This window comes from Chaetodon auriga, chromosome 18 (assembly GCF_051107435.1).
Source record: "Chaetodon auriga isolate fChaAug3 chromosome 18, fChaAug3.hap1, whole genome shotgun sequence".
NCBI classification, from domain to species: Eukaryota; Metazoa; Chordata; class Actinopteri; order Chaetodontiformes; family Chaetodontidae; genus Chaetodon; species Chaetodon auriga.
Genome location: NC_135091.1, coordinates 1,932,750 through 1,952,470, shown reverse-complemented (window position 1 = coordinate 1,952,470; position 19,721 = coordinate 1,932,750). Strand labels below are relative to the sequence as shown.

Below are 19,721 nucleotides of genomic sequence, written 5' to 3'. Positions count from 1 at the left end.
ATCGGTGTCATTCCGTGTTGTGCTGATAGGGGGCGGTGTGGTCACCGTGCCTGTACAGTAACATGGCGGTCCGGTGTAAGCAGAATGTGCTTTCAGCAACATGAGTCAGTGGAAACACCGCGGGTGATGTTCAGATTCTGCCAGCCGAGAAAGAATAAGGACAGGTTTTAAATGCCTGGTGTGTTCGGCGGTCTTTCACTGGGTCCTTCCCGGTAGCAGAGTTTGGGATTCGATCCCGAGTGGCGAGACTTTAGCTTCCCGTGTTTGGTACGAGGCGTTTCAGCCTTCGCCACCGAGGAAGAAGCCTCTGTTCCGTGCAGGGTGAGTTTATAACGATGTTGGTAGTGTCCCCGAGACCGTGTGTCGGTTACAGGCCGATTTCAAAAGTACTCCAGTCACCTAACGTCAGTGTAAGAAGCGCTACGTCTACCTCCACTTTAGCCAGTTAGCGTTAGCTGTGCGGTGTTAGCTCAATAGCGTGGCTAGACGATGAGAGTCACAGGGAGAACAAACGGGTAACAAAAGTGGGTTTATTTAATAACTTGGGGTGTGTGATATTTGAAACATGTGCCGAATGGATGAGTGGTTCAAGTTTATTAGAAATATCAAGTCATTGTGTGTCTATTGTCCATGAATACTTGCTAACACAGAAGAGAACATTTAACTGTCGGTTTTTTGAATGAGGTTTGGTTCGTCAGTCTCAGACAACGAAATAACGAGGTTATATCGGTATTATACCTGGCTGTATGACACCACTTTTTCCATAGTAATTAAACTATCCAACACAAGTCGTCACGCTGTGTAAAATACAGTAAACACACTTCCGGTAATGTTACTTACTGTCATTACAGGCTGTTGAATCGTGGCTGACAGTCCAGAGCATACTGAGGGAGCAAACACTGAGGTATTATGATGAAATATTACAGCATGTGTACTGTACTTCAGAAACTGTTTGTTTGTGCCAAATTTTTAGAAATAATATTTTACAAATATTTAAATGTCTTAATTTCTGTGTCTTGCCTGAACAGCAGAGTGGGAAGCAACTTGCTCCACACATGAGGAAGCACCTGAGGAGACGACCACAGCACAAGACACTGAGGACAGATGGATCCCATTGACTCCGGACAAGGTTTCCAGCACCAGCTCCTTTGACTAGCTTGTATATGTAAATGCATCAGGTTGCTATCTGTCATAAAGCAGAAAAATAGCTCTGAATAACTAATTTGTACTCCTGAATTGACTGAAGCAAACATTGTCACATCATGCATGATGATAATCTAGGAAACTGCTGTGTTGGGTTCATTTTGCACAGATAGAGATAAATGGTAATACACCTTCGATTTGCCCATTAAACAACATCAAGATTTCTGACATCCCTTAAACATGGGACGTTGGCGATTTAACAGTATTGTTTAACATGATGTTAATTTGCGTGTACGCACGGTGTAATTTAAGACCGTGAATTAATTTGTGCACATAAATGATTAATTTGAGTTCAAAAATGATTTATTCATTTGCAGAAATTACAAATTCATGAGCATAAATTTCTCATTCTTTCTCTCATTCCCAGTTTCAAAGAGCATGCTTTCTGTTTGTAAGGATGCAGCCTCAGTTTTTATTTTAATTTGATTTATTTCTGTTGATGCTCTATAAAGTATATACTGTACACCTGAGGAGTACTGACTTCACTCTCCTCGCAGGGCAGGAGACGCCGTCCGAGCAGGGTTGCAATTTGTCATCAAACTCCAGAGGACGACAGCGGAAGAAAAATCCCAAATATTTTGATTATGAAACTGGTGACGCGTTTAATGTGCAGAGTGCTCAGCAAAAACCAGGCAGAAAGAGCTCACGAGGTGGAGCAGCGTCTAAAAAGAGTCCATCAAAGCGTGGAAAGGCTGAGAATGCCACACAAGAGCCTGCAGGCGGAGGAACAGGAGCAACTGACGAAACACCTGAAGAGGCTGATGGAAACATTACAAAGGAAACTCCTCAAAAAGCAGCTAGAGGCAAGAAGACCCCGACGAAAAAGACTCCCGCCAGAAAGACTCCCGCCAAAAAAACTTCTGCCAAAAAAACTCCCGCCAAAAAAACTGACGGGGCCCTCCCAGCTGTGGAGGGTGGAGTTGATGCAGTGCGGCAGGAAAATGGGAAGCCAAAGAGAAAGTATGTGAAGAAACGGCCTGCACAGGAAGTGGAACCAGCTCCAGAACCAGCATGTAAGGAGGCTCAAGGAGAACCTCCGACTGAACCCGAGGAGGTGATCCAACCGGGTGGTCGCCGCAGGAGAGGTGCTGCTAAAGCGTAAGTTACATTTAGTGCGTTCAGAGTTCAGACATCTGCAGGACGACAGATGTTCTCCAGGGACACAGTTGTTGTTAAATGCTGTTAAAATGTCTCCAGGGCCTTGAAGTACCTCCACATTTTGGCGAAAGAGGTGCTCGGTCATCCCAGTGACAATGATGTCCCAGAACCAGACTCAGACACAAAGAGCAAAGGTCTCAGAGGAAGCAAAGGTACAGTGGAAACCACTCACCTGCACCACCACCACCTCTTTGTCTCAGAGCACCAATAACAGCTCAGCACAACCTTTAGCTGCTCAGTGCTTACGTTTATCATAGATGTCACACAGGCATTTTGAAGATGAGGGGTAGTGCAATAGTGAACATTAGTGTAAACCACTGAGTCAGTGTGATGGATCACTTCTGTTCTTGTGTTGTGCAGAGCGTAAAGGCCAAAAGAGGAAACGAAAGTATGACAGTGATCCTGAAGAAGATGAGGACTTTGTTCCGGATGTTGAAGAAGAGGAGGTTGAGGAGATGGAGGATGAGGAGGAAGCAGAGGACTCAGACTTCGACTCAGACATGGGGACAGGTGGAAGAAGTCCAGCAGCTTTCCATGCCAGCAGGACGTGTGTTAGTGGTTTTCTCACCTCTGCTGTGTCTCTTGTCGATGTTCGATTCATAACTGTGATCATAGCTGATCCAAACCAAATCATGACTCATCAATTCAAAAGTTTTCATCTTCTTGAGGACAAAATTTAGATCTCTGCAGAACCTTGATTGAAGAGTGAGCAGCAGAAACTCATCCATCCTCCTTTTCTCCTGCAGACAGGCTCGAATGTCAAAACCCCCAACGGCCTCACGGTCGGCGTCATGAAGACTGTTTGGGAAGCCGCCGAGATCACCAAGAAATTGTAAGTAGTCGTGTGGTTGTGGGTGTTTCCGTCCACGTTGTTTGACCAACACAGAATATTAATGAAGAGCTGCAGGCTTTTCAGGATTGAACACACAGAGAAAGTTTACTTTGGAGAAGACGATACCACACATTCAATGACGCTGATGTGCTGGATAAACATACCACTGTGTGTGTGTGTGTGTGTGTGTGTGTGTGTGTGTTTTTGTTTGTTTGTTTGTTTGTTTTCCAGCCGGGAGGAGCACTACAGCAGCTGGGTGTTCCCAGAATGGGTCCCCTCCTCCAGCGACTGGCAGCCTGTACCAGAAAGGTAGCTGACCTTTGACCTTTAAGAACGGGGACTTATAAAGAGGTCAAAATACGGCTGTAGCCATATTTTAATACTTTATTTTATGGTGAAGTCTTTACACTTGAAAGGTGCCACTTTTTGTGATTGTAAACTCTGAGACGTCCCACCTCAGGAGGCCATGCTGGACGCTGTCAGCAGCTGACGATGCTTCGAAGCTGACAGCCTAATAGATGTGTTGAGTTTGTGTGCTGCTTCGTACTGAGACGTGTTGGCTGTGGTGGGAGTTCAGATGTAGCTCTGAACTTCTCGTATGTAAGTTAATGAAGTCAGAGCTTTGTGTGTTTTATGTGTCGCTCAGTGATTTGGAGAAATACCTGCCTCAGGAGCTTCAGTCGGCTGCTTTCAGAGTGTCCAGAGAAGGACTCAGGAAGGAGGAGACGCCTCTGCAAAGACTCGACAGGTTAGACTGAGCATCATCCAGCCGTTATCCTTCACGAGACAGATGTTTGCCTCCAGGCTTAATGACTCCGTAATGTCATATTTATTTAAACTGCCCCTTCAGGTTTGTGTCGTATGTCCTCACCTCCATCCTCGTTGATGCGTTCACCTTTCGACATCCCTGTTTTGGTTCTAATTTGGATTTCAGTGCAGATTGTTCTGCTGAAAGCTTCTTTTAGCTGCTTTGTTTTGCTCTCTGTGTGCACCTGACCAGGTTCGCCTCAGTGCCCGCTCACCCGGATCGCTGGGACATGTTGCTGTTTGCAGGTGGACCAGTCTGGGCCATGGAGTGGTGTCCTACACCCGATGGTGCTCCGGCGTCCCAGTACATAGCTCTGGCCTGCCATCGAGGGATGGACGACCGGCACTGTGTCAACAAGACGTACGCTGGACCTGGACTGGTCCAGCTGTGGGACGTGGGCAGGCTGGAGTGCAACAGCAGGTGCAGCTGAAGGGGGCGCTGTGGGACCGTTTCAGGGCTGATGTTGATCAGTTGTACAGTCGACTCGTTCATCTGTTGAATGGCTACATCACTGCCAGAGTTTATTTTTAGGTTTCCAGAGCTTTTCTCCTTAATCCTTATTCACCATCATTGTCTTTTCAACATATTGTGTCCGCTTCCTTTGTTTCTATGATGCGTCTCATGCCGTCTCTTTCACCCCCCCGTGTCTCTGCAGACCGGACTCCCAGCCGGCCTTGGCTTATGGCCTGGCCCAGGACAAAGGCTTCATCTGGAGTCTGAAGTGGTGTCCTGCGGGAGGCTGGGAGCCCCCCAGCTGTGGCAGAAAGGTGAGCTTTCAAAAGCCACTGTTAGCATATTTGGTCTGGAGCAGCCTATTGCGAATACTGTTCAACAATATTAAAAAAACTGTAAATCCTCGACACCCAAAGGCTCCTTTCCTGCCCAGACTGGGTCTTCTGGCGGTTGCCACCTCCACCAGTGTGGTCACCATCTACAGCCTGCCCCACCCTGACGCTCTGCGCTCCATCGAGAAGGAAGCTAACTCTGGTAAGACCAAACACTCAGGCTACAGTTTTCCATCCTGACTGGAGCTGATTCAGACACACAGAGCATGCAGTGTGCCCGGTGTTCAGCAGAGGGCAGCGCTGCCTTCCTGAAGCCTGCTGTCAGTGCTGTATGTTACCTGGTTCCTGCTGAGGGGACATGAGGCTGCAGTAAAGCAGCAGATCATGGCAGAACTGTACAGATTAACAGCGACACTGTGGATTTGGTCACATTCCAGTCGACCCCAGCCAGCTGCTGATGTCGACATTAGCTCTGCTGCGGTGTGTAACGCGCCTCCTTCACTCTGTTTCTCCACACGCCACAACAACAGATGACTGAAGGTTAAGAACAGGTGCTTTTAGCAGACGCCACAGTGACTCTGAAGCACCTGTGAGTGATTCTGTGTAATGTGGGTCCATTTGGTGACATCAGGCATTTGGAGTTGCCATGAAACACGTTTGACATTTAGCCAGTTCGAAGTGGAGGAAACGCCAAAGAGGAGCCAAAACCGGCAGGAAAGTGACTTTATCGACGTGCAGGGCCGAATGTAAAACACACCTTCAGCTATCAAAGTATTAAAACACGTGAACAGGCATTGTCTCATCAATTAATCGACAGATTAGTTTCTCAATTAAATGACAAAGGTGTGGGCTGTAAAATGTCTGAAAACAGTAAAAAAAGGCTACTGCCAACAGCCCAAAACCTTAAAATATTCTGTTTACGGTGATGTATAATCCTCACAACAGAGACGCTGACACCAATGAATATTTTTCATTATTGATCCGTAAAATGACTGAAACAATGCAGCCGATTCATTCCTCTAGCTCTTGCCTCACTTACTCAGCAGTAAGTTTGTAATCAGTCAAACGGCTCCGTATCAATCATATCAGACTTCACTAACTGGACCAGATCTCACAGTCGGTGTCTGGGGACAGCATCCATGCGGACCCTCAGTGTGAGTACTTAGTGCATGGGGGTCTTTCAGACTGTTAATGCAGCTTTAACTGCTCCTCTGAGGGGCTTGAAAACACACACGCACACACACATACGCACAATGTTGTCCAGGAGTGTGAGTATATGCTGACATTATAGATGCTGGAGGCTGTGGACTCGTCTGCTCAGATCACTGCGTCAGCTGCCTCTGGGGCTCTGCTGATAGAAGACTGTATGAATGAGATTAATGGGAAGCTTATCTGCCACATCCATCATACACAGAAACCTGGTTGTGTCTGTGTGTGTGTGTGTGTGTGTGTGTGTGTGTGTGTGTGTGTGTGTGTGTGTGTGTGTGTGTGTGTGTGTGTGCGTGCGTGCGTGCGTGCGTGTGCGTGCGTGTGTGTCTGGGTCGGCCCAGTAGAGGCTAATCTGATGCACACCACACCAGACTAAGATCATGGCGTGTCAGTGCAGCACACACCTCGATAACAGACGCTCATGCTCTGTGCGTTACAGTCGACTCAGCCTCCTGACATCCCATTAAGCCTCATGTCAAGGAGCGTATCTTCACACTGTATCATGAGGTTTGGCTGATATTCGTGTCTTTTAGTGTGTTAACGCGGTGTTTTCGGTGGAGAATGCTGATATTCACCGTTCTTCTGGCAGTCTTAAACCACCGCCTATCTCCGCCGAACAGTTTCGGTTCTTCTTCGTGAACTTTGCCCAAATTAGTGTTTAATTTTCATCAAGCACAAACAGCAGCTCTGTTATTGACCTGTGAATCCATGTATGATACAAGAAGGAGCTGGAGCAGGCCAACGCAGAGCTGCCTTTACTGATTGAAGGGCTCCGTTACAGAGGAGCTCATGCACAGTCAGAGTTTAAATGAACGATGGTTTATTGGGTGTCAACAGACTGTATTCCACTTGGCTTGCTTTTACAATTAAGAAAAAATTGCTGGCCAGTTTGGACATAAAAAGCCATATAAAACCTGACATTTCCATTCTTTTTTTCCCTTTCCCCCTCTGCTTCATGGCCCCTGGTTTCCATTTTATTTTGTAGCTTCGGGTCATTGGGTCCCTTTCCCAAAGAGCTCCTCCATCAGCCCCCCTGCTTCCAACCACAGGTTGTAGGTATTGGATAGAAAGGTTGCAGAGCGCTCACATTTGAAAATGCCGTCTCCTAAACACAAATGACTGCAGAGAGAAACTTATTCTGGAACTTGGACTAATACTGACGGGGGCGTAGCCACGGGTGTAGAAATACTGAGGACTCGAGTCTTCAGTTTGACCAATGCACCAAATAAAAGGCTCTAAATATTTCTACTAAGGTCGCTACGACCCTTCTTTTAAAGGCTAGCATGATATCAAACCAATGGAAGTAAAGCACTAACAGTCACTTCCTTATGATGGCTTTCATTGTATATAAATCCATGTATGCCGCTTGCAGCAGAGCCTCAGAGTGGTTGATTAGGCCAACATGTTTTTCCAGTGCAGCACACCTTGACAAGCAGCGACAGTAGCTGCACTGAAGGTCCCATAAGACTAATGATTTTGAAGACCTCTGACCTTTCCTTAAGCACCACCACCAAACCAAGTTTTTCACATGTGGGCAAAAGATATCGAGGTCTAATGGCAACGTTGCCATGAATATGGTGCTATTGGCTTATCCTGGTACTACAAATTAAAAGCATGAACCGTCATGTTGCGGCATCCATTTTTAGCCACGCTAGCTGCCGGACATGTAGCACCAAAATCATCATCATTCGGTGATTTCATGCAGGATGTGGACATTTCTGTAAACGTGTCGTGTGTGAGTTTGAACCGCTGACGTGGCTGAAAATCCCTTTCATCAGCTCGATTGTTTTAAGAGGAAAATGGATTTTGAAGAGGCCCTGGAGAGGCGGGGGAGGGGTGGAGATGATAAAGGTACATTTAACCAAGTGACAAGTGAATGACTTTATAGCATCTCACCTCTTTTAGCCTAGCATGACAAGCGCTAATTGAATGAAGATTAGCTACTTTACAGGAGCGTGGGTGGAAGTGATTTCAGTATCAGCTGAAAGGGTTAAAGGTGAAATTGGCTTAGATAGGGTTAAACAGTGTGTGTGTGTGTGTGTGCGTGTGCGCGTGTGCGCGCGCCGCTCTCCCCCCCCCCCAGCCCAGTGCTGTTTGCCACAGATAATTATAAATGGCTTTTGTCCGTCCAGTCGGCAGAATGAATGAGCGGCGAATGAGAGAAGGAGGCTGTTAAAGCCGCAGAATCGGAGGGTGGGGGGGGGCGTTGGAGGTGCAGAGGCGGTGCGTGGCGAGGGGAAAAAAGACAAAAGGGAGAGTCGAGAACGCACATAATTTACAGCGCCGTTCTCCATCAGACAAGGATCTGTAATTGAAATGACAAAGAAGATGCATCACTGAGCCAGTTGTTAGTGTTGGAGGCTATGAATTTTAGCTCGAGTAGCTGACACTTCTTGTGTCCCGACTCTGTCAATCATCAAGGACTCACTGGGGATTGGGCAAGGGAGGAGGCGGGTTGGTCACGGGACGGCCGAGTTAATGTGCTTCAGTGTGTGTTGTTCTTTTCTCACAAAAAACCTGCGTACAGGCTAATTAGCTCCATCAGTTATACCAGCAAGCACTGGTCATTCCACTTCATGCAGCAGCAGCTCTGCAGCTGCAGTAATGCACACGTCTTTGCTAAACCACAGAATTATAGTAGTTGTCTGAATCTAATAGGATTGTCAGGTTTCAGGTCATAAAATGTGACTGCTGTATGATAAACATGCAGAACAATGGAAAACTGTGTTGTCAGAATAGTTTAATTTGGCAGAATTACTTTATTTTGTCATTTTTTGGGAAATAAATGCCACCATAACTGAGCATAAAAGAAGAGTTTTATGTCTGTGAAGGCTGACAACCACATATCAGTACAATAAGGCTGCGATAAAATCTAAATCCTGCTGTCACTGTCGTAACTTGTGTCACATATCATATCAGATGCAGCTCAGGGTTGTGAAGCCGTGCTGGAAAATGTCAGTTAGAGGCAGGTCTGGGTTCATCCAGGGTCTGAACCCTGGTCTGGACTTGATTTCAGACCTGAGAGGCTTATTTAAGAGGATGAGTGTTTTTTCTGAGGTGAGTTGATGGAAGGTGTGGAGGAGTGAGGAGGACGCTGTATTGATCTGATCTCTCGGTAATCTAAACTGAAGGAGGAGAGGAAGCCAATGATGGGGAACAGTCTGACACCTTTTTTGGTTGTTATTGGATTTTACATCTATTAAACAGAGCAGTGATGGTCAAGGCAGGCACGGCAGAATCACTTGTAAAATGGTGCTTAACATCCAGGCTTTTTTAATCACACCAGAGGAGGGATTGCTTGATAAATCTCCTGACTTTACATCTACAGCCATCAACAGGTCAAAGTTCCCACACTTCACATCAGGATACGCGTAAAATTCAGCCGTACCATGAGCTAATGCTAACATTAGCAACAGACCTGTTAGCCCACAGAAGTCAGTGCAGCGAAGCTTCTCGTCCGTACGTGATTTTGTGTCGAGTTGTTCTGTCTTATGCTAAATACTGCATGCAGAACATAGGCATGCTAGCATTAGCGTGCTAATGTGAAGATGCTCATTGTGTTGATCCCACTGCTGAGTTTGAATTATTACCAATAAACAACAACATCAAGTGTGATTTATGATTCTCTCTGCAGGAAAACACAGCCAGCAGCTGCCGATATTCCAGGTAGGCTCCCAGTGAAAATCTCTACATCAGGTTATGAAGCTCACGTATGACCGTGAACATCAGGACAACGTCACGTCCACTCCTGCTGTTCGTTTTCTGCAGGCTAAAGCAGTGTTGACGCTGAAGCTGGGCTCCTTCAAAGCTCCTCGCCTGGAGAGAAGTGGACAGGTGCTGTCCATGGATTGGCTGCCTGACAAACCACATAATATAATGGCTATTGGATTCTATGACGGTATGAACTGACTTCTTGGGAGATGTTGATTGTCTTTTTCTCAGAAATAGCACTTCCCTCCTACCCCTCCTGTATCTGTGTGTCTTTTGCAGTTTGAGCCAGTGTTTTGTATTTTTGTGTGGTTTTGTGCGTTCCTGCAGGTGTGGTCGGTCTGTGGGATCTGTCCACCACGTCTGCGCTGTTGCGAGTGCGAGAGGCCGACAAGTCGCTCAGCCTGCTGCCCTATCGATGCTTCCTGGCTCACGACCACGCTGTCCGAGCTCTGGCCTTCTGTCCCGCCTCCAGGTAGACTCGTTCACTGTGACCTCACCTGTCGGCCGTGAAAGGAAAACTCGAGTACAGAACATTTTCTTTCACTCTTATTGTGGAAAAGCTTCCTTCATTGCAGGATTTTCTGGTTGCTTGTTTATCTTTTTAAGTTCTTTTTCTCCTTCCAGTTTAGTTTGTCAGTTTTGTTCACAGCCGGTTAAAATTTGGTGCAGTTCTGCCACCGGCAGCCAAAGGCAGCACAGTAAACCCTGAAAGCAGAAAGTTGTGCTGAAGTTTGGCAGAAAAGCCTTTGCTCCAGTGTGTTCAGGCACTAATTCAAAATGTGGAGCACAAGGCCAGGCGTGCAGCCATGTCCTCTCTAAGCTATCACCATTCAGATGAGGGTGCCTCACTTACCTCCCTGCAGGCCAGCTGACCTTCAGGCTGCAGCCTCACATGATCTTCAGTAAGATCTTTGCTAAATTACTGAAGTTCAGAGTTATCCAGCTTAAGACTTTGAGAGAAAGTTGAGGAAAATAAAACACATTCAGTTTAAATTATATCACAGGTGAACACTGAGCAGCTGATATGTCTGATATGTGGCGAAAGGTCGCAGCTCATCATTTCACAGTAACCCTCGTCGAGACGGTTTCATCCCTCTTTAACTCCTCTCTGCTCCATTACTCAGCTGATGTATGTGTGATGAAAAGAAAGATGGAGGGGTCGTTTACATCACGAATGTCTGCTGCGACGATTCACAGCACGAGAGGCTAAAGCTAAGTCCTGGGCCAAAACTGGCTTTTTATTAAAAATCGGATTTCAGCCAGAGTGGTCGGAGTGTCATCCACCTCTGATGTTAAAGAGTTTCCTTGTTTTTATCTTAAGCTGCCCCAGACGTGCTAATCTGTGACATCCAGAGTCAGAAAAAATAACTTTTAAGGTGCTGACAGCCCACCTAAAAAATGTTTAATCTGTCTTCGCAGAGGCTTTTTCTGCCTTTACGTGAGGAAAGTTTTTGGAGAAATGCTGAGATTGCAGTTCTAGGAGAAACGAAGAACAGATTTTAAGAACATTTTTTAAATGCATATTGACCATCAGGTAAAAATATGAGGCATCAGCATCAGCTCTCAAACTCTGCTGATGCTCTCCAGCTTCAGTTTAACCCTAATCTCACTTTAAATGGGGGTCAGGCCAGAGCGCCACATCTGCAACAGTGAGCCATTTTAAATGTAAAATGTCCCATCACTGCAGCGTCTCTGCACCCTGTTGCCCCCATCAGATCAAGGGCAGCATCAGAGCTGTGAGCAGGCTTACAGTTTACATTTCATCAGCATTTATTTTGAACCTGTTGGCTGCGACCTTGTGCATTAAACAGTGAAGATAGCATGTTTTCACTGTTCACAAAGACCAGCAGAGGGATGAACCGTGTCGCGTTCGTCATTTTCCAGCCCTGTACGCTGTAGCTGCAGCTAATGCTAACAGAACAATAGCCCTCAGTTACACTTTGAGTGCATGTCAGTAACTCTCTGGACATGCAGACAAGAAATTATAATGTTAGCCAACATTAGCTTAGCATCCAAAGGGGAGACTGCCAGCAGGGTCAGCTTAGATCAGATCTGATGTGTTCACCTTTAACTTACCAGTGTTTTATCATTATTATCAGTACCAGAAACAGGTGGTTTATCCCAGTAATGCCGATATTTCCACCACATGTTAGCTACAGTAAACTTGATCTGCTTTTTCTGCTGTATAAGTAATCAATGTTTCCATTAACATCTCTGCAGCATCGTTCATCTCCGGGCAGATCTGACAGTAATGTGACCAACACGTTCTTCTCGTTTATCGTTCACTGTGTTTGTGCTTCACACGGTTGAGTTGCCTCTCTGTAAAGGTGGATGTTAAAAGGTGTGAAGCTGAAGTTAAACTCAGTGTGAAAGACGAGATTAATCCTCCAGAGAGTCGCCGTCCTGGAAGCAGCGAGGACACGTGTCTTCTCTGGATCACTGCTTTTTAATTACACAGCCACGTCGAAAGAGCTAAAACTACACTTCTGTGTGCTCGACGTCAACCTTTGTCTTCTTTTGTCACACCTGAGCAGTTTGTCATCATTTCTCTCCACATTCACACACAATGAAATCTGCTTCTATTGGTTTGTCCGTCTTCATCTGTTTGTCAGCAGACACCACTGTCAGGGTTGATCAGTGTCAGGGGAACGACGTCCCCCAGTTCAAGCTTTGCATCACAAGTTTGTGTCGTCAGAAACAGACATTTTTACATTCTTATCGATTCTGGATATTTAGTGGTTTTCCACACAGATACCAGCTGAGCTTTCTGTCTTCTTCCCACCACTCCGCTCAGGTTAGCTCACAGTGTTAGCTTATTAAGAATGGAAAGCGCAGAGCTGCCGTGACCGCTTTGCGTTGACAGAACAGCAGAGTTCTGCTTGGAAATACTTCACATTTTAGGCAAAGGATAGAAACAAGCAAGCGATGCCACAAAGCTAACGAAAGATGTTAACAAAACAAAGTTAGCAAAGCACCTGAAGTTTTCCCTGCGGCGTCGAAAATGGTCCACAGATAAACAAGAAAGTGAAGCACAGAAATGCTAAAGATGTGTTTTGAAACAGTCTCACCAGTCTGAAGTTAACATTCACACGTCAAAGAATTGACACTAAAAACCTTTCATCTGTTGACTTAAGTCTCTCTGTCTCTCTGTGTCTGTCAGATACCTGTTGGTGACGGCAGGTGAGGACCGCTACGTGAAGACCTGGGATCTGAGGAGGCTCTACGATCCCGTCGATGTCCTCAAACGCAATCTGACCAATGAAATCCACTGGCCGTTGAACGCGCCCGGCGTCCTGTTGGCCCAGGAGAGCGCCTATGCAGCGTGAGACAGCTTCTCCTTCAAACGTCCATAAAGTAGCTGCCATGACAGGACGTCTGTCACGTGACGTCACAGTTCACGCAGGATGAGCGTCTCTAACTTGTCTCTGGAAAACTTGCAAATTAAAAAAGGATTGGACCAAATCGAATATTCTCTGACTTTCTGGAATAAATCTTCTCCTCCTCATCATCTGCATGACACCTGATAAATGTTGTCCAGAGACACAGAAGACATCAAACAAATGTCTTCAAAATCAATTGAAAATTTGTGGGTTTGTCCTTGAAGTGCTCTGAAAGGTTGAGGCTCACTCTGAGATTTCAGCACGTTTGGTTTAATTTCTTTCTCTGAGCGTCTCATTTAATTCTGTCTTTTTCTTATTCAGCACTGGCTCACATGGAGTCCGTTACTTTGACCATAACGTGCCCTCCTTCTTCGCAGTTCCCCGGACGGGCAGCGTGTGGGTGAGTGTGGCCGTGTTTTAATCTTCCATCCTTCAGACATCCTCTAAATCAGCCGTGAGGCACAAAGTAGATTAGCTTTGTTCTGCAGGAAGTCCTTGAATTGGGGGCTGACGCTCATGGTGGCGAGGACGAAGAAACATACAGGAGCGGATGCCACTTTGTTTTGGGACATGTGTCATTTTATATTTTCTTATTGTCAAAAAATCCCATAAAAGACTAAAACCAGCAGGGCATCAGTTCTCTCAGTTGCTCTCAGCACTCCTTGACTTCCCTTCCTATCTGTGGCTCTCAGCCTGAAGCCCATTGGCTCCTACTGAAGACATAAATCTTACCAAGCAATGATGTCATTTTTTAAAAAAGGCTAAAAATAAAAAGTCATAAAACAGCTGGGAACTGTCGTCTTCTGCAAAAAACTCTGTGACAGAGGAAGAAGACCTGTGAGGCTTTGACGGACAGCAGCTGGCAGTCGGACCATCGTTGGCTTTGGTCTTGTTGGATGTCAACAGTAAAACAAGTCACGTGACCAGTCTGAAAACCTTTCTTCTGCTGCACCTCTTGTGTGTCTGCAGCTGTTATCTGGAGGCAAATTGTGCTGAAATTAGTCTCATAACTCACACTAGCTTTAACTGTCTGAAATTCGCTGGAGTCATTTACAAACCGTGTTGTTCACTCAGCTGACCGTTTGCTCCCACAGCGATGAAATAAGACCTGAATATTCTGTGAAAGTCTGGAGTTAAAACTGCATGTTCAGTCCGTAAATGCTGGTTTGTCTCTGTGTCGTTGCAGTCCATATCCTACACTGATTGGATGAACAGCGTGGTGACATCAGACAGCCTGGGCGAGGTGATCCTCGCCGTGTTACCTCAGATATGCTTCAGTCCTCAATACGTCAAACGAACGTTAGAGAGACGTTTCGTAAGTCTGCTCTTCTTTATTTTATTTTCCTTCTAAAGTAATAATTTGATGTTCTGTTCCAGCCAAAACACACATTTTACAGTTTAAACGCACAATATTTAATTCATGCCAATGAAAACAAAAGACGTTTGACGATGTTAAATATTTGATGACGTCATGAAGCAGCATAGGATTATGGGAGTTGTTGTCTCTGCAGTGAAAATGTATGTGACAGGAATGTGCACAGAGGAGGTGACGTGTTAAGTTTAACTCCTCGTCACTCTCTGACGTATCAGCAGGAGTTTCCTGCGTCGCCTCTGGAGGCGATCGAATGAAACGCACCTTGAATAAATTTATAGATTTCTTTTGAAACATTGGCGATCATGTAAGTACACTATTGAATGAAATACATAAAACATAGACCTGGTTGGTTGTAGACTTTTAAAGCAGGAAAGTAACGTTACTGTGCCTTTAAAAAGTGGATCGAAGGAAGCAAATGCAGCAAACAGTCCTTTCCTTTAACGTGGTCTCTCATTGTGTCTTCAGCCCGTCTACCTCACATCTCTGGTGCCTTATGATACAACTGCAGAAGTAAATGAAGTGATGGGAGGAGCGGAGGAGGAGGAGGAGGGAGGTGCTGTTAAGGAGCAGGGAGGAGGAGAGAGAGAAGGACCGGATCCTGGATCTGAAGGAGGGAATGAGAGCAGTAATGGAAACGGACGAGATGGAGGACGAGGGAGGAAGGATTCGTGTCCTCCTCTGCAGTTCCAGACGTACAAAGAGGCTGTGAGGAAATTCTGCCTCCACCACACGGACAACAACATGGTGGGTGCATTCAGAGGGAAGCCAATGAAAAGAGTCGACCACAGGCAGCAGCCTGGAACCGTTTTTCACAAAATACAGTTCTTCTTCTACACAAAGAGCTTTCTTCTGATTGGCTAACTTTCCGCAGTTGCCCAACATTTGACGAAGGGGCGAAGAGCCGTAAGGTTTTCATGCACAGACCATAATTTCACTGGTTTATCAATAACTCCACTTCAAATTCAGGCCAACTGCCACAAAGACACAGTGTGAACACGCACTGATGACACCGTCTCATGTTCCTTAACACATGAACGCACACACAGGGGACATGTACACGTCCCGTCCTGTGTTCATCCTCCACAGAACACCTGTTTCCACCTGGCTTCACTCAGCGAGGCCTCGTTTCCACATACACACAGCTCATACCACTAAAACTAGGTTTGGAAATATCTGCTAATAATCCACATTTATGCAGTTCGGTGAGTCCCGAGAGATCAAACCTGTGGAGAGAGAACATGAAATCTTTGTGCAGTCTGCTCAAATGTCACATTATCATCAGTTCACAGTGAGGCGTTCACTGTTTGATAGACTGCACGCTGATGTGTGGTCTACAGAAACAGTCAGGATTAATTAACTTTAATTTAATCGGCCACGTGGGGACATTTGACTTTCAGCCACGTGACACATTGAAGACTCACAGACTTCAACACAGTGAACATGAAAGATAATCCAGCAACTGTCAGTTCAGTTACCAGTTGGATCAAACAAATTGATGATTTTATCAGTTGTGAGTAATAAGTAACTAATTATTGCTATTATTCCTGTTTGCTGAACATCATAATCATCGTCTGCTGCGACTCCAGGGCACCTTCGCAGGAAGCGAGCAGCGAGCTGTGTGGAAGCACATGAAAGACACGGAGCTGAAGACAAAGATAAACCTGGATGATATGCCGGTGGCTGCACTGCACAAGGTACACACACACACACACACACACACACACAGAGTGCAGGTATTATCAGACTCCCGCTGCAGCTCAACATGAAGGAAGAGAAAGATAAACACAAGAATGGAAAGAATAGAAGCAGAGGTGAGAGATGAAGGAAGAGCCTCCTCCTCCTCCTCCCTCCTCTCCTTTCTCCTCCTCTGATGGGCCGCTATAAAGACGGGCTGAATGTAATGATGTGTAAAATGAGAAAAATGTCACCCTCGGTGGACGGAGGGAGGGGGAGATGGAAAGCAGCCATTTGAGGACTTGATGTGTTTAATTTTAAGAGGGGCAGAGTGGAGGGTGTCGCCGTGCCCTCTGGGACGGGATGATGGACGGGCACTTCATGGGACAATCTCCAAAACAAAACGCCACTGGGTCTTTGACTGGCCTGGTGTCTGAAGGGGATAAATGGATTAGAAAGAGGAAGAGAAATAACGAAAGAGGAGGTGCAGCGGGAGGATTTATAGTGATGAAGAGGGGGATAGATGGGCGACGGAGGAGGAGATGGTATTGACTCACTGGGAGCTACAGCTGAGTCATTCAGAGGACAGAAGACTGGACAAAAACTGCTAAAAACAGAAAAAATGTTTATTATTTGTTCATAATAACAATAACTCACATAGAGGTGAGAGTAGTCATCATGATGAACAGAGTCTAGCAAGGCTGACATGATGCGTGGAGTCCCTCAGGGATCAATACTCGGCCCATTGAGCTTCAGCCGCAGTGCGATACGATCTGCCGACGCTGATGACACACTTCTACCTGTCCTCATCCTTGAGACTTAAGCTCAGTGTTTTGTGCCATAAACTAAAGATATTTAATGTTTTCATAGAATTTTTTATGTCTGGGTGGAGAAATTGTGTTTGTTGTTGTAGCGAAGGAACTGAACGCAGCGCAGCTCTGAGACAAATTCTGGGTCTTATTCACATATTTATGTCTGGATCACGCTAACTGTGGTTGGGTTGCTCTGTAGTATTGTTCTGTACCACGTGGACAGCGTTTGTTCAGCCCTTCGTATTTGTGTCTTCCTCTTCCCCTCAGGTGCGTTTCAACCCCAACATGTGCTGCCATACCTGGGTGGTGTCCGGGGGCCAGGCTGGCCTGGTCAGACTCCACTGTCTGAGGAGCATGATCACCGCCAAGGCCAAGAAGATGATCAGTGAGAACCAGGCCCAGTTCAATACACTGTACCCACCCAAAGACTCGGAGGAGGCCGTCCAAGCGGTGCCGGACGACCTATAGCAGGAGATCAGCTGGACTGAAGGTGGATCACGCAAAAAAAGTATTTTTAACAGTAATAAATATATATTAATATTGCATTAGCACATACAGGACAGCGTACACGTTTGCTGTTCATCAGCTTGGTTTCTTGTTCCAAGTGTCCAAAGGCCGACAGAGACATAAAACGACGATCGACCCGTTCAACTGCAAAGTGGAACATGATGGAGGTTTCGTGACACCTCCTCAGTAGCACCTCACCGGACCTCCTTCATGAACTCTGTTCCTTTAGTTTGAGGTCGGTCTGAAAGTGTTGCAGGTCAATGCAGAAGCATCGGCACGAGTTTCCTCCCATAAGCTCACCTCCTCCACACTCCTCCACGCTTTTTGTGCAGCTGGCAGTGAAGTGCCTTGCTTCAAATGTTTGACTTACTTAGAATCAATATCAGTTAAAGGTCCAGTTTGTCGGATTTATGGGGATCTATGGGCAGAAATGGAATGTAATGTTATATTTTGATTAGTGTAGAATCAAATAAGAATCACTGCTTCTGTTACTTTGGGATGAGCTCTTCAGGGTCCGCCGTGTTGCACCGCCTTGTTTCTAGTCTTGCTACACACTTGGAAAGGAAGGGTGGTGTTAGGGGTATTCAGTTGGTTGCAGGCTGCCACTTCACCACTAGACGCCACTAAATCCTGCACACGGGTCCTTCAGTGGTTATTGATTCTAAGTAAGTCAAGTTGGGTTTTAGTTAGTCCAGTGTCTCTTTTTTGGAATAAATATTGCAAACATGGCGGTGAATCCGATGTCGACAGCAGTCCAGGGAGGTAGAAATATGAGTTATCAGCTGCTTCCGCTGTTATAAAACCAGAAGCCGAAAACCTTTTTCCTGCATTACTTTGACCTGTTGAGTTTGATGATGAACAGCAAGCTGGTTTGTCTTTAAGGTCGTTTTTTTGCTGCTGTATTTTTATAATTGTGGAGGACAACTCAGGCTGCGACTGAGAGGAAATACTTGAATTTTTTTTATGGTAACACTGCTGGATGTAAGGTTTCTAAATAACTCATTTTAGCTGTTTTTCATTGTTCCTTTCTTTAAATGTTGAACTTAACTGTGATAATTCTGATGATTGGAAGGTTTTGATTCATTTCTTTTTTTAAACAAACAGCTGCAGCATCGTGACGTGACCTAGTTTGTGTTTCAGTATCTATGAAACGTCTCTTTTTTAGAGCTTCTTTGAACTTTAAATTTGGGCTTTTATCAGTTTCGTTTTTCAAATTACTTCAAAATCTCGTCGACAGTTTCGGAACGATGTTAAGGAAACACTACGATCATGACAAATACTTCATTACTGGGAACATTATAAAAATAACAATAAAAACATGAACATGTTCTGCTTTTTCTTGTTCTGCTCTGTTTTATTTTTTTGTTTTGTAATAAAAAACGTTAAAAAACGTTGTCTCAGTGACGTCTCTGAAATAATCCAGCCTCTTTCTGTCATCTGCAATCTTTTATTTCACATTACAAAAAAAACGTTGCCACACATAAAAATGAAATATCAAACATCACAGATGTGACATGTGGATTTATGCAACGTCACCAGAACACTTAGACAAAGAGGACCGATTGTACAAGAGAGATCAACGTATTTACACAAGTATACACAAAGTCGTACACGGAAAATACACAATATTTGACATATTTACAACAGTCACACAAAGACAGCTACAGCACAACACAGAGCATTCTCAAACATTAGACTTCCATCGTGAACAAACAGGAACAGCGTTTTTCTGGAGTGAAAGGAACTTAATCGGACCGTAAAGACTCGAGTTCAACACCGCAGCCCGGAGAGGAAACTTCAGGACGGACGCAGTAAAATGCTTTTAGTCTCTCTTACATTCACTTTGTTGTAACTGAGTCTTCATAGCCGTTAGTGTGTATTCTCATTTTGCAATATTTCAAAGGGAAAAATGTATTTAAATATACAGGATCTCCTTAAAAATTGGTGAAAATATAGAATTTAAAGAAAACTTTTTGTCTTTGATTCATCCTCTGCATGGTATATCAACATTTTCTGATTGGCAGTTGGACAGGAAATGTCTTACTGTACATGATATTGAATAACAGCTAACAACCATGCAAGTATGCGTGTCAGAATGGATGCTGACGAGGCGTTTGCGATGTACAGTTGTCCGTTCTCTGAGTAACTAACGACATCACTCTATAGTAGCTGCGAATCATTACAGGCGTGTCAGCCGGCTCGTTGGCTTTTCTTCTTGGTGCAAAATGATCTCAAAAATATTCTCTTGACTCGAGTCCAAAGTATTC

At 45.2% G+C, this 19,721-nt stretch overlaps 1 protein-coding gene across 1 annotated transcript; it reads left to right on the top strand.

Annotated features, from left to right (window-relative positions):
* Positions 1-24: 24 nt before the first annotated feature.
* gtf3c2 (general transcription factor IIIC, polypeptide 2, beta) lies at positions 25-18,787 on the top strand. Its single transcript, XM_076756837.1, has 21 exons — positions 25-321; positions 852-904; positions 1,029-1,129; positions 1,701-2,301; positions 2,401-2,513; positions 2,722-2,912; positions 3,108-3,193; positions 3,425-3,502; positions 3,840-3,941; positions 4,194-4,421; positions 4,657-4,768; positions 4,871-4,988; positions 9,630-9,661; positions 9,764-9,893; positions 10,034-10,178; positions 12,867-13,028; positions 13,408-13,486; positions 14,273-14,401; positions 14,927-15,205; positions 16,048-16,155; positions 17,215-18,787. Exons 3-21 carry the CDS (start codon positions 1,105-1,107, stop codon positions 17,413-17,415), a joined length of 2,919 nt encoding a protein of 972 aa, XP_076612952.1. The 5' UTR covers positions 25-321; positions 852-904; positions 1,029-1,104; the 3' UTR covers positions 17,416-18,787.
* The last annotated feature ends 934 nt before the right edge of the window (positions 18,788-19,721 follow it).